General features: G+C 34.7%; 3 protein-coding genes and 1 pseudogene across 7 annotated transcripts; 1 reads left to right on the top strand and 3 right to left on the bottom strand.

Moving 5' to 3' along the window:
* Positions 1-223: 223 nt before the first annotated feature.
* On the top strand, positions 224-6248 carry LOC106768492 (probable protein phosphatase 2C 46). 5 transcript variants are annotated; one of them, XM_014653670.2, is made up of 6 exons: positions 231-569; positions 675-729; positions 798-1195; positions 1658-2025; positions 4858-5094; positions 5470-6248. In XM_014653670.2, the coding sequence occupies exons 3-6, from the start codon at positions 883-885 to the stop codon at positions 5728-5730; spliced, it is 1179 nt and encodes a 392-aa protein (XP_014509156.1). In that variant the 5' UTR covers positions 231-569; positions 675-729; positions 798-882; the 3' UTR covers positions 5731-6248. The 5 variants fall into 5 exon arrangements, with proteins under 5 accessions (XP_014509161.1, XP_014509156.1, XP_014509159.1 ...); XM_014653673.2 differs by having other exon boundaries at positions 807-1195; XM_014653672.2 differs by having other exon boundaries at positions 675-726.
* A 648-nt stretch (positions 6249-6896) lies between these two features.
* LOC106765934 (probable serine/threonine-protein kinase PBL9) lies at positions 6897-8760 on the bottom strand. Its single transcript, XM_022784450.1, has 6 exons — positions 8685-8760; positions 8202-8270; positions 7883-7942; positions 7474-7796; positions 7007-7383; positions 6897-6903 (listed from the first exon to the last, which is right to left on the bottom strand). The coding sequence occupies exons 1-6, from the start codon at positions 8758-8760 to the stop codon at positions 6897-6899; spliced, it is 912 nt and encodes a 303-aa protein (XP_022640171.1).
* Positions 8761-8882: 122 nt separating this feature from the next.
* LOC111242125 (probable LRR receptor-like serine/threonine-protein kinase At5g45780) lies at positions 8883-10979 on the bottom strand. The gene is made up of 3 exons (XM_022784451.1): positions 10925-10979; positions 9416-9556; positions 8883-9106 (listed from the first exon to the last, which is right to left on the bottom strand). The coding sequence occupies exons 1-3, from the start codon at positions 10977-10979 to the stop codon at positions 8883-8885; spliced, it is 420 nt and encodes a 139-aa protein (XP_022640172.1).
* A 374-nt stretch (positions 10980-11353) lies between these two features.
* Positions 11354-17232, bottom strand: LOC106765936 (annotated as a pseudogene).
* Positions 17233-17434: the final 202 nt, after the last annotated feature.

Raw genomic sequence — 17434 nt, forward strand, 5'->3', positions numbered from 1 at the left:
ACTTTTTTGTGACGTGGTTTAAAATAAATTTTTTAAAAGGTGAGGTTGTATTTGATTTATTTAGTCTTAGAAAATTGATTAATTTTTGAAAATAAAGTAAGTAATAATTGGAAAGGAAAAAGTTAATGATAATTAAATTGGGTTAAAGAAAAAGCAGAAGTAAATGAAAAAATGGGGAGAAATTGACGGGTGTGTAATATTCACAAAATTCAGGGAGAGTTAGTTGGTGTGGATTACCCTTTTTCATGGGTGTGTGTCGAGAAAGAGCAGAGTAGATAATAGAAGAAAGAAAGAAAGAAAAAGGAAAGTGTTTTGAGTTTGAGGTCAGTCATCATCCTTTACTCAGTTCCACCACCACAACCACAACCACAATCACCACCACCGATCACTCATCATTAAGCCCTTTTCTCCTTTCTCTATCCTCTATTCTACATCATCATCACCACTCCCAAACCAAAGAACGCGTCAACTCACCACAAAACCCTATCACCACACACTTCCCTTTCTTCGATCTGTAGATCTAACGTTATTGCGTCACGTAACTTTTCCTCTGTTCCCTCTGTAACCTAGTACTGCTCTTTTCAACAAATCTCTTTTCTTCTTTTATTTTTTATTTCTTTATTCTCCTCTTTCTTCTTTATGCTTAGTTATGTTTCTTCTATTTCTGTTTCCAGGGGTTTCCTGTGAAATTCACCGCTTCAATTTCATGTTTGACTTTCAAATTCAGTGGTAACCATACCATAGATATATTATTCTTCTTTCTTATTATTATTTTTAATATTATTTATATAACATAGGTGAGGCAGGGTTTGTGGGGGTGGGGTTGGAGCATCCGTTTGTGGATGTGAAGGAATTGGAGGTTGTTTTGGGGTGAAATGAGGGATGCTATCAAGGTTGATGGACTTTCTGACTGCCTGCTGGCGGCGAAGATCCTCCGACGGCAAGGGTTCCGAGGTTACGGGGCGGAAGGACGGGCTGCTGTGGTACAAGGATGCCGGGCAGCACTTGTTTGGTGAATACTCAATGGCTGTTGTTCAGGCCAACAACTTGCTTGAGGATCAGAGTCAGATTGAGTCTGGTCCTCTTAGCTTGCTTGAGACTGGTCCTTACGGTACCTTTGTTGGTGTGTACGATGGCCACGGTGGACCTGAGACGTCACGCTACGTTTGTGATCATCTCTTCCAACATCTTAAACGTAATGGCTTTTTATTTTTTATTGTCACTCTCCATTTTTTAGTGAGATTCACAGGTGCTCAACGCCGTTGAAAGTGTATCGCATCAGGTTGTTGGCTATAGCTGTTAGAATGTAGTTAATGTGGTGATGTTGATGGCCCCATAAATTGATGTGGTACATTTTCAATAGCGTGGAGCAATAATATTGTCTTGCTCTAGGGAGCATCTATGAGTCTCAGTTTGGACTAAACTTAGATAAAGTTCTGTTGGTGGTGTTCTTGTTGTTCTCCAAGTAGAATTAGAGGTTCACCTTGGTAATCTGCGTAATAAAGGTTTGCACTAAAAGGATTATGCAAATTGCAGAGGCGGAAATCTAATTTTGATAGGAGAACAGAAAAAGTGTATATAAGTTGTCCTTTCAGTTCAATTCATTACTCAATGTTGATTGTGAACATTTGCATTGGCCTGTTCATATTTTTTTAAGGATTTGCGTCCGAGCAGAAGTCCATGTCAGTGGAGGTTATTCGGAAGGCATACCAAGCCACAGAAGAAGGTTTTTTGTCAGTGGTTACTAAACAGTGGCCTATGAATCCCCAAATTGCTGCTGTGGGATCTTGTTGTTTGGTTGGTGTGATTTGTGGTGGTATCCTCTACATTGCTAACCTGGGTGATTCCCGTGCTGTGCTTGGGCGGGTTGTCAGAGCGACTGGGGAAGTTTTGGCCATCCAGCTTTCGTCTGAGCATAATGTGGGCATAGAATCTGTGCGACAGGAGATGCATTCTTTGCATCCTGATGACTCCAAAATTGTGGTTCTAAAACACAACGTATGGCGGGTGAAGGGTCTCATACAGGTAAGTTTTACATGTGAATCTTGGTGATTAGTTTATTTTTTTTATTTTTTAAAAACAAGGTAATCCACATCTTTCCCAAAGTCTTCCATCTTTTTGTTTTTGAAATGGAAATTTAATTTAATTCTGCAGTCTATTATAAACCTGATGTGATTTATTAATTCATTGTATTTTTCCTGTACCTTTTTAGATATATGCATATCTAAATTGTGTCATCTGTGATTATGATGACTCTTTGTAAGTCTTTGGATTATGCAATATGTGGACTGACTCTTCACAGCTGGTCCTATTGCATAGGCTTTGCTGTCCTTTACAGGAGTTATGGTCTCATTTAATTTATTTGTTTATTTACGTTTCATTTTAAGTCATTTTTTCTTTGTTGTTAACATGCTTTTTTAATTTACTGATGAGATTGAAAAGCTGATTTGCTTAAAGGCAAAACCCTAAATCTTGTCATAACTGGAAAAATATATTTTAATCTTTGGGTATAAGCATCTCTTTTCATTAATTAAATAATTTTTATTGAGGTATTATATTTACCTTCTATGCGAATGGATCTATCTTTACCAGATAGTTAGGATATTAAATTATTTATAATTTAAAGGTGCGAGCAATTTTTTATTCTTACTTTTTTGCAAGGACAGAAAAATGTTCTTGTAATTTTAACCAATTAAATAAGAGATTGAAGTAATACGCTCTGTTTTAATCATAGTTTATAGTGTAGCCATGTGCAGCCCATTCACTGGTATGAAAAATTGTCATACTATTACCGTAGTTAAGAAATAAAAGCACCACCTATATCTTCTTTTGGTAGATATATTGCATGTACTCTTATATATATATATATATATATATAGTATGTACAATATTAGGATTATTATTGTGTTACTGAGTTTTGTTATATTGGTATATTCTTGGCAGGGCTTGTGCTACTCGAACACTTGACTTAGGCTAGTAAAATAATTGGGAATTGTTGATTTCCCCCCCTAATAAATTAATGCTACAAAACTTTAAAAAATCATGAAAATTTTGATAGAATTCTGCCAGATTTTTTTAAAAAATTCAATTTTCTGGTTGTTGGATAAGATAACGCAGGAGGGACCACTAACCTATCATATCATAAGAATATCAATTAGATATGTTCTTTTTTGTTTCTTCTTTTATATCAAACGAACATTCTGTAATTTCAACTTGGTGTTAGAGTTATACCATCCTCCTTGACCTAATATCATCACTATTCTGCTGCTGCCTGCTGTGTAGCTAGATTTGAAACAAGATTTTAACCCTTTTTGCAAATTCTTGTAAACGTTTTCTTACAAAAAGAAACGATGTCTATTAAGATCTAGTAGCCTTCATCAGCTCTCCTATCTAATATGTAATTACGCAAAGAATGAATTTGCAATTCAATTGGTTGCAGTAATTTTAAGATGAGAGGGGATAAAAGTAAGAATATACACTAGTTCATTCTTTACCACTGAGAACTACTACCAGTTTCTCACTCCAACAAGATTGAGATCACACTAATTTTCAATGTTTACAAAAAGAAACAATAACACCCAAATCTCTTGAGATCTACGAGATGAGTTCATAACCCTCTTTGTAGAAGCTTGCTACAAGAACCTTGAGACACCCTATGTTGAGAATTACAAAAGCTTCAAAGATAAAAACAAAAATTTAAGGACAATATCTGCTGATTTCTTGAATTTGTAACTGACAAGATTTGGCTACATGAGTTGGTGATGATGACTTATTTATCTTGAGATGAAAAGTCTCCACAATGATTTCTAACTTGTTGATTCTGAAAACATAAAATTTTATCTATCAAGTTGTCCTGAGTGTCCTTGAAAAAAATTGTCTTAAAATGAAGTCATGTCTTAAAAGGGAAATAAGATTATTTAAAATATTAATCAATTACTTTTCTGATTTAATCTATTATTTCTCTGTTCTATTCCATTTTTTTCAAAGGTTAATCATTAAATTATTTGTCTCATATTTTAGGTTTTCAACAAGGACAATTTAATGAATTGGTATTAAGTTTAATCGATTGAAACAAAATAAGATATTGCTTGTGATTGAATTAATTGAGAACAACATAAAACAGATACTTGATTCAATCTCTTAAAACTCAATTTGATTATTTAAATGAATCTTCTTAGCTTTTCGAAATGATAAGGAACAAATTAACATATCAAGGCAGAAAATGTGCTTTGGTTCTGTTTAGATGTTAAGAAACTATGATCGCTCTTCCAATTAATAGTTCTATCATGGGCAGTTTATGACTAAACAAGATTGATCATCATCAAACCAACTCGTACTAAAACAAATAAAAAACTAAACCAAGTCCAGGGATTTATCCTCATTAGTATTGATCCTTCAAATACTTGTCCACAAGTCTTGAATAAACTCAACTCTGACCTAGGAACACATTGGAAATATCTGTGAACAGAATGATCTCATTGCATAAAGTTGTGGAGAATGTAGTTATTGATAAAATTCTAGAATCATACTGCAGTGCAATAAACAAAAATATAGCAAGAAGTGAACGTTTCAATTTTTATTTTTTTTTTGTATTTTAGAAAAAAACTATTAACCTTCGAAACCTTTACAATAAATTTAGGGAATTCCGTGCAGTGTACAAACATCTTACCAAAGCTGCCTACCTGACCATGCAATTAAAATGCTACTTGTTTTCCTTTTCCTTTATAAAATTAAGCTACTTAATCTTTTAAGAGATTTCTTGTTTGCCTTTTTTCTTATAAGGAGAAGAACTAGTCCAAACATGACCATATAGTTATCATGTGTAATACAACTTAATTATGAAATTTTTATTTGCAGATTTCTAGATCCATTGGCGATGTATACCTAAAAAAGGCTGAATTCAACAAGGAACCACTGTATGCCAAGTTTCGTGTACGGGATGGTTTTAAGAGGCCGATTTTGAGCTCTGACCCATCAATTTCTGTTCATGAACTTCAATCGCACGATCAATTTCTTATATTTGCTTCTGATGGTCTTTGGGAACACCTTAGCAATCAAGATGCCGTTGATATAGTTCAGAACAACCCACAGAATGTAAGATAAATGTACAATATGGTCGTTTCTATTTTGTTTTATGTTTTTCATTCCTTAGTTACTGTGGTTTTGTCCGGTCATAACTTACATGCCCCTAGTTGTTTCATTAAATTTCAAATATTTGATTCATGCACTTTTATGTCATCACTGTTTTCATTTAGATTACGATCATGCCAACTTGCTCTCATGTAAATGCTACTTCTTGCAGCATTGGATTATAAAATCGATAGAATGTATTTTGTATATGCGCAAAAGCTGCGACTTAAATTGCTTACAATGCACAATTTTGAATATATCTCAAGAGATCAAACACTTAATAGTAGCACCAAAGAGTGAAATATAGATGCGGGCATTACATGCTTTTATGTTTTGCAGGGAATTGCTCGAAGGCTCATCAAAGCTGCTTTGCAGGAAGCAGCTAAAAAGAGAGAGATGAGGTACTCCGATTTGAAGAAAATTGATCGTGGTGTCCGCAGGCATTTCCACGATGACATCACAGTAGTAGTTGTATTTCTTGACTCCAATCTTGTCAGCAGAGCCAGCTCAGTAAGAGGTCCTCCTTTATCGGTGAGAGGAGGTGGTGTTCCCCTTCCTTCTAGAACTTTGGCTCCCTGTGCTGCACCGATGGAAACTTAGTTCAGGTTGATGAAGCTGGCTGTATGATCTGTTATGCTTGTATGTAGTGTTGTATCCTTAGCAGACCTTGAGCTCTGGTAACCACCAGATTGTATATCCAATTTAACAGAGATTGAAAACACTTTCGCTCATTTAGTACAATGTAACAAGTGACTTGGGGTATGTAGCTTGCGTGAGTAAAGCATCATGGAAGTAGAGTACCAAAGCCAAAGGTAACCTTCAATATTTGATCATTAAGAGGCAATCATGTTGCATCTCGTATTTTTCTCATCCAATGGGGAGCGATTTCTGTAAGTTGTTCGTGCACTCCTTTGAAATGCATAGTTAGTTTATCGCACTCAATAGGAAACTAAATAAGTATCCGAAGTTCATATTGCTTGTTATCCTTATTTCTTTTAGGTTGATGTCTGATACAAATAGGATGGTGAATATGAATTTTGGATCTTGTTCTGGGTACGCAAGTGATGGCTATGCTATCTTTTTGCAATTTAATATTGAAGTATCAAATGTTGCTATAACTTCATGTTTGCGTATCTTTATTTTTCATAATTTACAATGTTTTCTTATTGTGATATTCTATTATCGGAGTTGATAATTGCATTAATCTTGACTTGAATTTAAGGTGAAGGGTACGTTGTAAGATGCGACGTAAGAAAAGTAAAAGAATATCTGGATAGAAAATTAATTTGTGTTATCGTCGCCATCGTAATTAAAGAGCTCTTAGTAAGTGGATAATATTAACAATTTAAGTTTTTATGGTACATAAACGTTTAGGTGAGTTTAGGCATCATAATGCAGTGCGATCTGGGATAAATGTAGGTTTAACTATATTTTTCAAACCATAACTTTGTTTTGATTCTAAATATTAATTAAATTATTTTTTAAAAGTCCCAGTTAAAAAAATATAATATATTCCAACATTAAGTATCAAAATGGCATACATTTTACATATTGAGATTGGAAATTGATATTAAAAAAAATAATAAATAAAAATATTGAAAATGAGTAAAAATAATTTGATACGAAAATATACAAGTAAAAAGTGAGTTAAAGGGGCAATTACTTCCACACCTCTGAACTGGATCCATGCATACATATAGATGTACGTTGACAACGAGATTTGAATGAACACAATGATGAGACATACTGAAACTATTTCGTAACTCTCAAATCCTGAATTCCAATATAGGAAAAGAGTGATGAGTTTTTCTAATTCTGTTGGTGTTACCATTACATTCTATTCATGTCAATACTAATACTATTATTTTCTAGGCACCTTAAGTTTGTGCTCTTAAAGGAGAAACTATCCATATCAACATGGAATTTCTGCAATCCAACACCATCAATACTAACAAAGCTCTGTGAACAATCATATGATTCAGACTTGGGTGATTGCTGGGATAAACCAATTGGTGTAAAGAATCCCTTTGAAGACTGTTTGTTGCTGTTGAAGCTATCAGATGAGCTGAGGGCTCGCTCTAGTTCTTGACACACCTGAGTCATTGTTGGCCGATGTTTTGGTTCTTCAACCACACATCTTAAAGCAAGTTGCCCCATCTTCAGCATAACTTCCATATTGCAGGGCTCACTTTGACATAGTAGATTTGCATCTATGATTTCTTCAACACTGCCCTTCTCTATGCTTGGCCTTGCCTGCATGATGATCTTCTTGGTTTAGAACAATAACAAAACAAGCAAATCTTTGCATTGGAAGATTAAGGGCATTATGCATTGCTTGCTTACCCAGTCAATGATATGTTGATTACTTTGTTTATCAGTGGAATCCACCACAGGTCTAGCTGAAACAAGTTGCAAAAGTATGACACCAAAGCTATAAACGTCACTGAATTTGGTCAAATGAAAGCTTGAACAATAGGCGGGGTCAAGGTACCCTGGTGTTCCTTTTATCTGGCTGCTCACATGTGACTGATCACCAGTTGGACCTGATTTCACTAACCCAAAATCCGAAACCTTAGCCTCAAAACCTTCCCCTAATAGGATGTTACTTGGTTTTATGTCACGGTGGATTATGCTTGGCTTCACACCTTCATGCAAATAAGCTATGCCTGTAAAATGTACCAACAAACCAATTCTGTGTTAATTCAAGGATTTCTTGTTAATTCAACTGGGGACTATTATTTAAAGGTCAAACCTCTTGCTGCTCCTATTGCTATTTTCACTCTTCGCCTCCAACTTAAACTCATTCTGCTTCCTACAAAAAGCTAATATTCTTAGCCATGCATTTCTGCTTTCAGAATAAACAGTAGAAGCTAATAACGAGTTTTCTGTTCACGGCTTAAATCCTTTTAAATCAAATTTCGTCTATGTTTTAATTCTATCTGTCTTCTTTATTCATGTTTCTGATACGATGTTCAAGTTAAGAAACACGTTAGAAGTGAAAGAAAATCCTTGAGCGTACATATAATAGCTTTGACTATTGTGTTGTTTAAGAAGGAAAACAGAAAACTTACCCATGATGTGCTCAAGCAGTGAACCATTTGGAACATATTCATAGACCAGTATTTTGGCTCCATCTTGTTCTGACAATGACATGATTGTTAGAAAGATAGAGGGGAATAGAGAAAATACAAGACATTTTATTGTATTTGACACTTAAGTACATGATTTAATGCAGTATAAACAGTAACGTAACCCAAAGTCCTTAATGACTTTTCAATTTACAGACTAAATGACAGTATAAGAATAGTGCTCCTTAACTTTCACCCCTTCATCTTCTAATACTAACTCTCAAGTCCTTGTTTTCTAACCATTATTCTAACAATAATTAGGCCAAGATAGCATAAAATTGTTTGGGAATAACTCCCTCACAACACTGATAACTGGTAACGAATATAAACTACCAAAGCAATGTGCTTTTACAATTAATATCACGATGTTAAGAACATCAACTTCTACTGCACAATCAAGAGGGAATTTTTGTCAGTCATAGTCACCTGGTTCTTCACAATATCCAATCAGACCAATAACATTCCTGTGCCTAACAGCTGAAAGGAGCCTAACTTCTGCCATGAACAAATAAACACTCGTCAAGAATAATAAATTGAATTTTCTTTTCTGGGGGTGTCATGGTTTTGAATTGCAGATACATGATATTGCATTATGATAAACAGGCAGAATTATCTTCATTGAGGCTAACCATTTCTGAATTCATCCACACTTGTGAATGATTCAAAATGAGCTCTCTTAATGGCCAGTGTTCCTTCTAACTCAAAAGTTCCTTTGTAGACATTTCCAAATGCACCAGAACCTAGCAAGCAATCTTCGCTAAAATTTGCTGTTGCTTTCTCTACTTCCTTAAAATCAAAACACCTTAATGATATAGTGTCATGCTCAAAGCTTTTATGTTCCTTTCCTGCTGCAACAATAAAAAAGCCTCCAAAGATTCAGTGCCACCTTAGGTGAAAGAAATACCTGGATTTCTTCACTACCTAAATTACTTGGATTCGTTCATTATGTTGGAACAATCCATGTATAAATTAAAGTTTCACGTTAGATGAAAAAAACAGGTTAAACATTATACAAAATGAAAGATCCATAAATTCATTATATAAGATTTTGAGTAAAAAGTGGTATGAAATAAAACTCAATGTCATGTTAAATATATATAATATCCCTCTAATGAAATGAGCCTATCTGTATGAAATAAACCCATCAGATCACTCACCTTTCAAAGTCTTACGTTGCTTAAGAAATGGAATGACCTTTTTCCTGAAGAGCCAGTAGAGTAAGGCCACTACCATTGCTGAGAAAATGCCTGCAATAAACTCCAGCAACATCTTACGAGCAGATTCTGCAATCTCAGGTGCTGAAATCTCCACCAAGACTTGCAACCTTAATATTTATGCTCTCACCAAAACTACAACTTTTCAGACAAATGTCTTTTGCTAGCTTCGAGTGGGACCCATCATGTAACATGTTACATAGGATATTGTTACATGTTTTTTATTAAAGGGCACTCTCAATTTGGCTTACTTGGTCATACCTTGGGACGGCATATAAGCCAAGATATATATATATATATATATATCCATTGTACAATAGTGAAGAACATATCATAAAACATATCCATTTTCAGCATTTCCGAACAGAGAGCAGAACAAATAAGTTATTATTTGCTACAAAAATGACTTTAGCAGCTTGTTATTTTTTTAATAGGAAGCAACGTGGGATCATAAATAGTGTAGTAATATTCAAGAATTAATATTCCTCCCTCTTGTGGTATTGTGCATACTTTCAAAGTTGAATAGACTTGCCGACCAGAGTTCAACGTAAGTGTCCCATGTTTAAAGGACTGACCAGGTAAAGTTTGTTTGATTAGCAATTTCCTAACGTCCTTTAGTGTTTGGTTTGGCTCGCATATTTCGCTTATTTTTTAGCTTTTTTATTATTGCTATGGCGTAATCAATGTTATTATCATACTTTATTTTTTTTTCAGTGTTTCTAATAAGTACGAGAAATGATTTTTTGAGATACTTAAATTTTTTACATTCATTTGACACTACTCTTACTTACTTTTTACTCTCTTCTTTCTTGAAAAACTACAAAATTTTACATTTTTTAGACCATTTTATCTTTATATTCTGTGTCAAATGAATGTAAAAGTGTGTCACCGTATTATTACTCAACAATTAATTTGGTATGTTGTATAATCAACCTAATGTACTTAGCTCACAGAATACTAGGAAGTGTTTTGTGACATTTAGATCAATCTACCGTACTTAGCTAACCTAATGTAATCAATATAATTCAATGATGTAACATTATTAACAATTATCAATAAAGTTTGACACACACATAATCACTTGTTCACAAACACAGACACACTCATATACGCAGCACACTCACATCCATACACAAACCAAAAGAAAGGATTCTAACAAATAAATAAACAATAAAATAAAATATATATGATCATAAACAAATTAAAGGAAGAGAAAGAGTCAAATAATAAAAACAATACATAATTAAAAATAAGAAATTTTTTAGTGAACCAATTAAAAGATACAATTAAAATTTAATTTCAAATTCAACGGTTAAAAATATATTTCTATAGTTTTAATTAGTAAAAGTCATATACATAAGAATGAATAAAAAATTAAATATATATATATATATATATATATATATATATAAAATTATTTCCCCATCATCATAAATTATTCATTTGGTTCACCTTCCGTCTGCACACCCCTCAAAGTGACATCATTATCTAAATCATCTTCTGCCATTATTTCCCCATGCTCTGTCCAGATGAAATAATTAGGTTTCAAATCATGTTTGTAGAGGTGAACCTTCACGACTCTTTCTTGCAAAATCTTTGTAAAATCGCACTTTATACATGGACATCGAAGTCCCCCATCATTATGATAACGATCTTGTTCACAAGCTTTACTTATAGAGTGTTTCTCCCTGCACCTCACCACGTTCTCCCTGCACCTCCAAAATTACATATTTGTCCCTCTATTAATAAAAGTCAAAGTATATATTACCGCACTTCATCTTGCGTTTACTTTATAACCGCATCTCGTATTGCGGTTAATAATAAACTGAAGTGATTCTTTGATTGATATATAGTGAATAACACAAGTATAAATTAGTGGGTGCTTGGAAACTCTGGCATGCATGCCCTGTTCTGGTCAAGTGAAGCCGTTTAACAAAAAATTTAAGGTTAGAGAGTTTCTGTAAGGATGAAGGAAAATTTGAAATGGCCAATGAAAAGGCAACAAAGGAAAATAGGGTGGTGGTCATGTGGGACCCGTGATGAATGACCATCATAAACTCCAAAAGAAAATGGTGGAGCCAGGTGAGAAAAAATAGGAAAGAAAGTGGACAACTTTTGGTTCCTCGGCCTTTTTTTCAGCAACCGCATTTCGAAATGCGGTGAATATGAATGCGGTTGGTTTCAGACGCCAATCTAGGTGCGGCAAGCGTTACGCAACGCCATTTGCAGTTCGAAAACGCATCCCCCAAACCTCAACCGTCGTTCGTATTACGGCACAGCTTAACCGCAAGGCCATTTGCGGTTTGAAAATGCACCCCCAAACCTCAACCGCCATTCGTATTGCGGCACAACTTAATCGCAAGGCCATTTGCGGTTCGTAAACGCACCCCCCAAACCTCAACCGCCATTCGTACTACGGCACAGCTTGACCGCAAGGTCATTTGCGGTTCGAAAACACACCCTCCAAACCCCAACCGCCGTTCGTACTGCGGCACAGCTTAACCGCAATGCCATTTGCGGTTCGATATGCGGCACCCCATTCACACTCTGCCGATCCCATTCGAACACACCTCCCCACCCATTCGCGCACACCGCCGATCAATTTTGGCATAGTTGATATATATATACACAAAGATTCATATACAAAACAGATCAAGCAACATTCTACGAGAGGAATATGACTAACCTGCACCGAGAAAAAACAAGAAGAAGTAGTACCCAGCTACGAAAACTCCACACGAACAACAGCAACAGAGAGATGGTAGAAAATGCAGTTTAAAACCTTGGTCTTAGCAGAGGAGGAGAGCAAGACAGGTAAGAGGTATGAAGAAAGGGGGTGTAGGGTTCTGTGAGTTGCGACAGACTCTTCTAACTTTTTTATAAAAATAATGAAAAGGCCTTAATGGTACAGGGGTACACTAGGAATTAAAATTAAATTAGGAGGTGCAGGACGAGATAAAGGAAGTGGAGGGAGAAACACTCTTACTTATAAACTCTTCAACTCCTAATAAAAAGACTCTTTCAAAGTAACTCTTTCTCTATGACACCTATCATCATCCATGAACGATTTGGTAGAGCATGATACATATTCTGTACACATACTAATTAACGAAAAATTAGTATATACTTTATATATGGCTCTATATTAGGACATTTACCCAATCAATAGCCTTCCTTTACAATAACTTAATAATTTACGTCATTTTCTCTTTATCTTACTATGTTATTCTATCATACCATCACTATTTTAAAGCTCTTATTTTGAGCTTTATTTAACTTTAAGTACATGCCAACATAGTCAAAGAAACTACATTTTCCTAGATGTTGGTTGTTGAACAACTCAAAAATCACCAATTGGGTCACTACCTAGCATTCTAATGGTATAATAGTTTCGAAGAGTTACATTACACCACTAAAATTTAATTATAATTGTATAAGTATAAATTCGCTTATATAACTTTAATTATTGAATTCAGGCCTTATTGCACGCTTCTTTTGATTGTAAAAAAAAAATATTATACACTATATTCCAACTATCAACCTTGAAAGTGCAACTTCAAAATAAATAATACCAAATATGAACCAAGCTTCAAATCGTGTGTGTAGAGGTGAACCTTCACAACTTTCTTGCAAAATATTTGTACAATCACACTTTATAATGGACATCGAAGTCCCTCATCATTGTGATAACAATCTTATTCACAAGCTTTACTTATAAACTCTTCAACTCCCAATATAAAAGACTCTTTCAAAACACCTCTTCCTTTATGGCACTTATCATACATCCATGAACGATTTGATGGAACATATCCATGCTCTGCACACATACCAATTAACGAAAAATTAGTATATACTTCATACATAGCTTTATAGGTTAAAACCACTTAGGCGTCCCTGTTTTCGTAAGATCTTGCCATTTTGGTCCCATTCTTATAAACCTTCCCAATTGGGTCCTTAAAAGTGCCAAATTCTTTGAAATTAACCCCTGCCGTTAAAATTGAGCAACGGTGTTAAATCTGGGCAGAGTTGGATGGAGGACGTGTCAACCATTAAAAACGTGGCAGAAAAACTGAGTGGTACGTGGCGTGATTAATTGATAAATTGAAATTAAAAAGGGGATTAGGGTTAGTTAATTAAAAAAGGGGATTAGGGTTACTTAATTAAAACTGTGAGAGAAAACAACTCCAGAAGCCTCTATGAAACTGTATCGAAGCCTTGTCCTTATCTACCACCACACCTTCATCAACCAAACCATCAGCGACAGCAAAATCACATCACCACGAGACTTTCCAGTGTGCTTTGTCCTCACTCGCACACTTTACGGGAAAACTTCCCGAAAGGTCACCCATCCCAGAATTTCTCCAGGCTAAGCACGCTTAACCATGGAGTTCTTATGGGTTAGGCTTCCGAAAAGTAAATGCATTTTGGTGATATGGGTAGCCAAATCAATTCCTTTAAGCTATCCTTCAACTGTATAGTCCCATACCTATACAGTCTCCAGATCCCTCTCATTCCGGTGTATGTTCGATTCGTCCATGTGCCCCTTCCACTCGAAGCCTGCCAGGAGCCGCTCCTTGTCCTTGCCCCCTGCACCATGCTTCTTGCACCGGCCCGCCCTCGTCAGTGCCCGGGTGTCACAGTGAGCACATTGACCTTCCAAAAGGACACATAGTTGTAGGGAAGGTTATGCTTCTTGCACAGATCCTTAACCAAAGGCGCGATCTTCCTCATATGGCAGCGCGGTAGCCGGGGAAACAAATGGTGCTCCACTTGAAACTGCAGGCCACTGTGAAACCAGTCCATCCAAGCAGAACAACTGACATCAAGGGTACCATTAGTCTGCTTCTCAAACCAATCACCACCACTTGAAGGACCAAGGTAAACTTTGGAAGAGAAATGGTTTAAGGAAAACTGCACATGCTGAATACCTGTCACAGAAAAGCTTGCCACAACGAACAAAACCGTCTCCCACCAATTTGGCAAAAAAGAGACCAACAAAGGGTACCAAACCCAAAACGCAAGCAACCTAAAAAGCTCAATTCCTCTGCTCTCCACTTTTCTGTTTGACAACAAAAGGAAAAAAGACTAAGCAAAAAGGTTAACTCTGGCGAAGCACATGACGGGGTAGTATGTCCAATGCTGATAACTGACCAAAAACCTAGCGAGGGATCTGCGCTATGCGGTTAAGGCGGCGGTTGAGCATGACGTTGTAGTGGCCAGAGTCATGAAATTTAATCCCAATTGCTTTTCGATTTACCAGAACCCTAATTCCCCTTTTTTATTTCACTCAACCCTAATTCCCTTTTTTAATTAACTAACCCTAATCCCCTTTTTTAATTAACTAACCCTATTCCCCTTTTTAATTTCAATTTATCAATTAATCACGTCACGTACCACTCAGTTTTTCTGCCACGTTTTTAATGGTTGACACGTCCTCCATCCAACTCTGTCCAGATTTAACACCCTTACTCAATTTTAACGACAGGAGTTAATTTCAACGAAATTGACACTTTTAAGGATCCAATTGGAAAGTTTTATAAGAACGGAACTAAAATGGGAAGACCTTACGAAAACAGAGACGCCTAAGTGGTTTTAACCTAGCTTTATATTAGGACACTTGTCCTATCAAGAGCCTTCCTTTACAATAACCTAAAATAATTTAAGTCTTCTTCTCTCTATCTTACTCTCGTACCATTACTATTTTGAAGTTCTTATTTTTAGCTTTAACTTTTAAGTATAGGCCAACATAGTTAAAGAAACTACATTTTCCTAGATGGTGGTTGTTGAACAACTCAAAAATCACCAATTGAGTTACTACATAGCATGCTAATGGTATAATAGTTCGAAGAGTTACATTACACCACCACAATTTAACTATAATTGTATAAGCAATTTTTGTAACTTTAATTATTGAATTCAGAACTTATTGCACGATTGTTAAGAAGAAAGGTTTTTTATACTAATTCCAATTATGGTGCAACTGCAAAAGAGATAAGACCAAGTATGAATCCCTAATTTTCTATTTGGAATAACTAGGTATTGAAAGCCTTAAAAAAAAGAAAATGTTCACTATAATGAAAAAGGAAAATAGGAATATATACTAAATTCTATTTTGAATAAATATGATCAGTGAATGAATTCTGGATGCGTTTATAATGATTGATGAATCATAATTCTCTCGTTATTAAATAATTTGATACAGTATAGATAGATTTTCTGATCTAGATATAATTATATGTAAAATACACCTAAAGAACATTAATTATCAATAAACAAACTCTATCACATAAAGACGACTAAAACAATCAAATTTAATAATCAAAAAATTGTTTGGTTCTCTGAAAATAACTTTGTTTAATATTTCAAATAGAACATGAATCTCGTTAGTGAATGTTAAGTGAATTTTTTTAAAAATTCATTTTATAGTAAACCAAAATTAAGATAAGCTTCAAAAGCACAAATTAAATTGTATTATAAGCTTACATAGAGTGCAAAATTCTTATTTTGATCTGTCTTTAAAATAAAAATATATATCATGTTCAGTTTGAGACAAAATTATCAAACCATGACAAAAATATTCATAAAAGTATAAAAGTAAAAAAATAAATAAAGTATATAATTAAACACAAATTATACAAATTGTCCACAATAAGTCTTATATGAACTAAGAAAACAAAGCAAATCATAGAGGTCATTCCTAATCAACATTTTAAATAAAAATATTAAACAAAATTACTTGTTTACTAGAGGAAAATTAAACACAAGTAAACAAAAACTCAAACCAAAATCCACAATATCATGCAATATTTAATAAATTATAATTTATAATATGGCTAAATAATAGAGATCTAATTATATCCATGAATCATATATATATAATTATGGCATGTGTGGTTATTGTAAGCTGCTTAAGAACTCCTGATGTCTGCATCAACATATTTGATTCATTAATTAATGAGGAATAATAAGGCTTGAAATTCATTAAATTCATATATAATATGGTGGATTGAAAGGTGGCATCTGTTGTTGTCCTTGAATATCTTGGTTGTAGATATCTTGAAGCGGAGTGTAAGGAAGTGGATCAACATTAGCAGTTGGAATATTTTGCATGTAGGAATTTTGAGCAGGAGCGTAGACGAGTGGATGAATATTAGGCACCTGAATATTCTGCATGAAAAAATCTTGAATAGGAGCTTCACCATTAAAAGGAACAGGAGGTCGATTAATACGAAGAGGAAGAGTTATATCATGAATGCTTTTTCTTTTCCTTTCTGATGGTGGTATTTTTTGACGTTCAAAATATTTTTGAGCATGACTGGCCAATTGACTTGCTGTTTTTGTTTGAACAATATCTTTTGAAATCCTTTTCCAACTCATGCCATACCTTTCAAGGCCTATAAGAAATAACCTACAAAAAATAATGATACAAATCTTAAAAATATAATTGAAAGGAAAATGTGTCAAATAGAATAAATAACTCAAATGTTAGCATCAAAAGTATTTGACACGTCAAAAAAATTTAACATAATTGGATTAAAAAAAGTATATCTATTTATTTTTAATGTTTGGAAAACAAAATGTATCAAAATTTTAGATATAAACAAATTTCAATTTTACACGAAAATGGAGATATTAAAAACACATTTAACCCATAATGAAAAGCTGAATTTGAATACATACACGTGTTCTTTAAGAGTCCATGTTTTCCTTGGCTTGCGTTGTCGACGTTGCACCGGGGGATCATCATTCTGACTTTGCATGTTTGACGGATTGTTGGATAGTGGAGTTAAAGCCGACTCAATGTTAGTCACATTTGCATTGGATTGTATTTGAGGATAATCAAACAAGTTCGGCGGATTGTTGGAGTGTGGAATCAAAGCCGACTCAACGTTAGTCACATTTGCATTGGGTTGTATTTGAGGATAATCAAACAAGTTCGGCAGATTGTTGGATAGTGGAATC

Source organism: Vigna radiata, chromosome 7 (genome assembly GCF_000741045.1).
Source record: "Vigna radiata var. radiata cultivar VC1973A chromosome 7, Vradiata_ver6, whole genome shotgun sequence".
Taxonomy (NCBI): Eukaryota; Viridiplantae; Streptophyta; class Magnoliopsida; order Fabales; family Fabaceae; genus Vigna; species Vigna radiata.

Coding starts and splice junctions, on each gene's coding strand:
- LOC106768492 (XM_014653675.2), top strand. CDS start 883: ATGCTATCAAGGTTGATGGACTTTCTGACTGCCTGCTGGCGGCGAAGA. Junction 2,026..4,857: donor GGGTGAAGGGTCTCATACAG/GTAAGTTTTACA, acceptor TTTTATTTGCAG/ATTTCTAGATCCATTGGCGA. Junction 5,095..5,469: donor TTCAGAACAACCCACAGAAT/GTAAGATAAATG, acceptor TATGTTTTGCAG/GGAATTGCTCGAAGGCTCAT.
- LOC111242125 (XM_022784451.1), bottom strand. CDS start 10,979: ATGGCAGAAGATGATTTAGATAATGATGTCACTTTGAGGGGTGTGCAG. Junction 9,557..10,924: donor GAGGGGTGTGCAGACGGAAG/GTGAACCAAATG, acceptor TGGAGATTTCAG/CACCTGAGATTGCAGAATCT. Junction 9,107..9,415: donor GCAACGTAAGACTTTGAAAG/GTGAGTGATCTG, acceptor TTATTGTTGCAG/CAGGAAAGGAACATAAAAGC.
- LOC106765934 (XM_022784450.1), bottom strand. CDS start 8,760: ATGGCAGAAGTTAGGCTCCTTTCAGCTGTTAGGCACAGGAATGTTATT. Junction 8,271..8,684: donor TGGATATTGTGAAGAACCAG/GTGACTATGACT, acceptor TGTCATTGTCAG/AACAAGATGGAGCCAAAATA. Junction 7,943..8,201: donor ACTGCTTGAGCACATCATGG/GTAAGTTTTCTG, acceptor AGCTTTTTGTAG/GAAGCAGAATGAGTTTAAGT.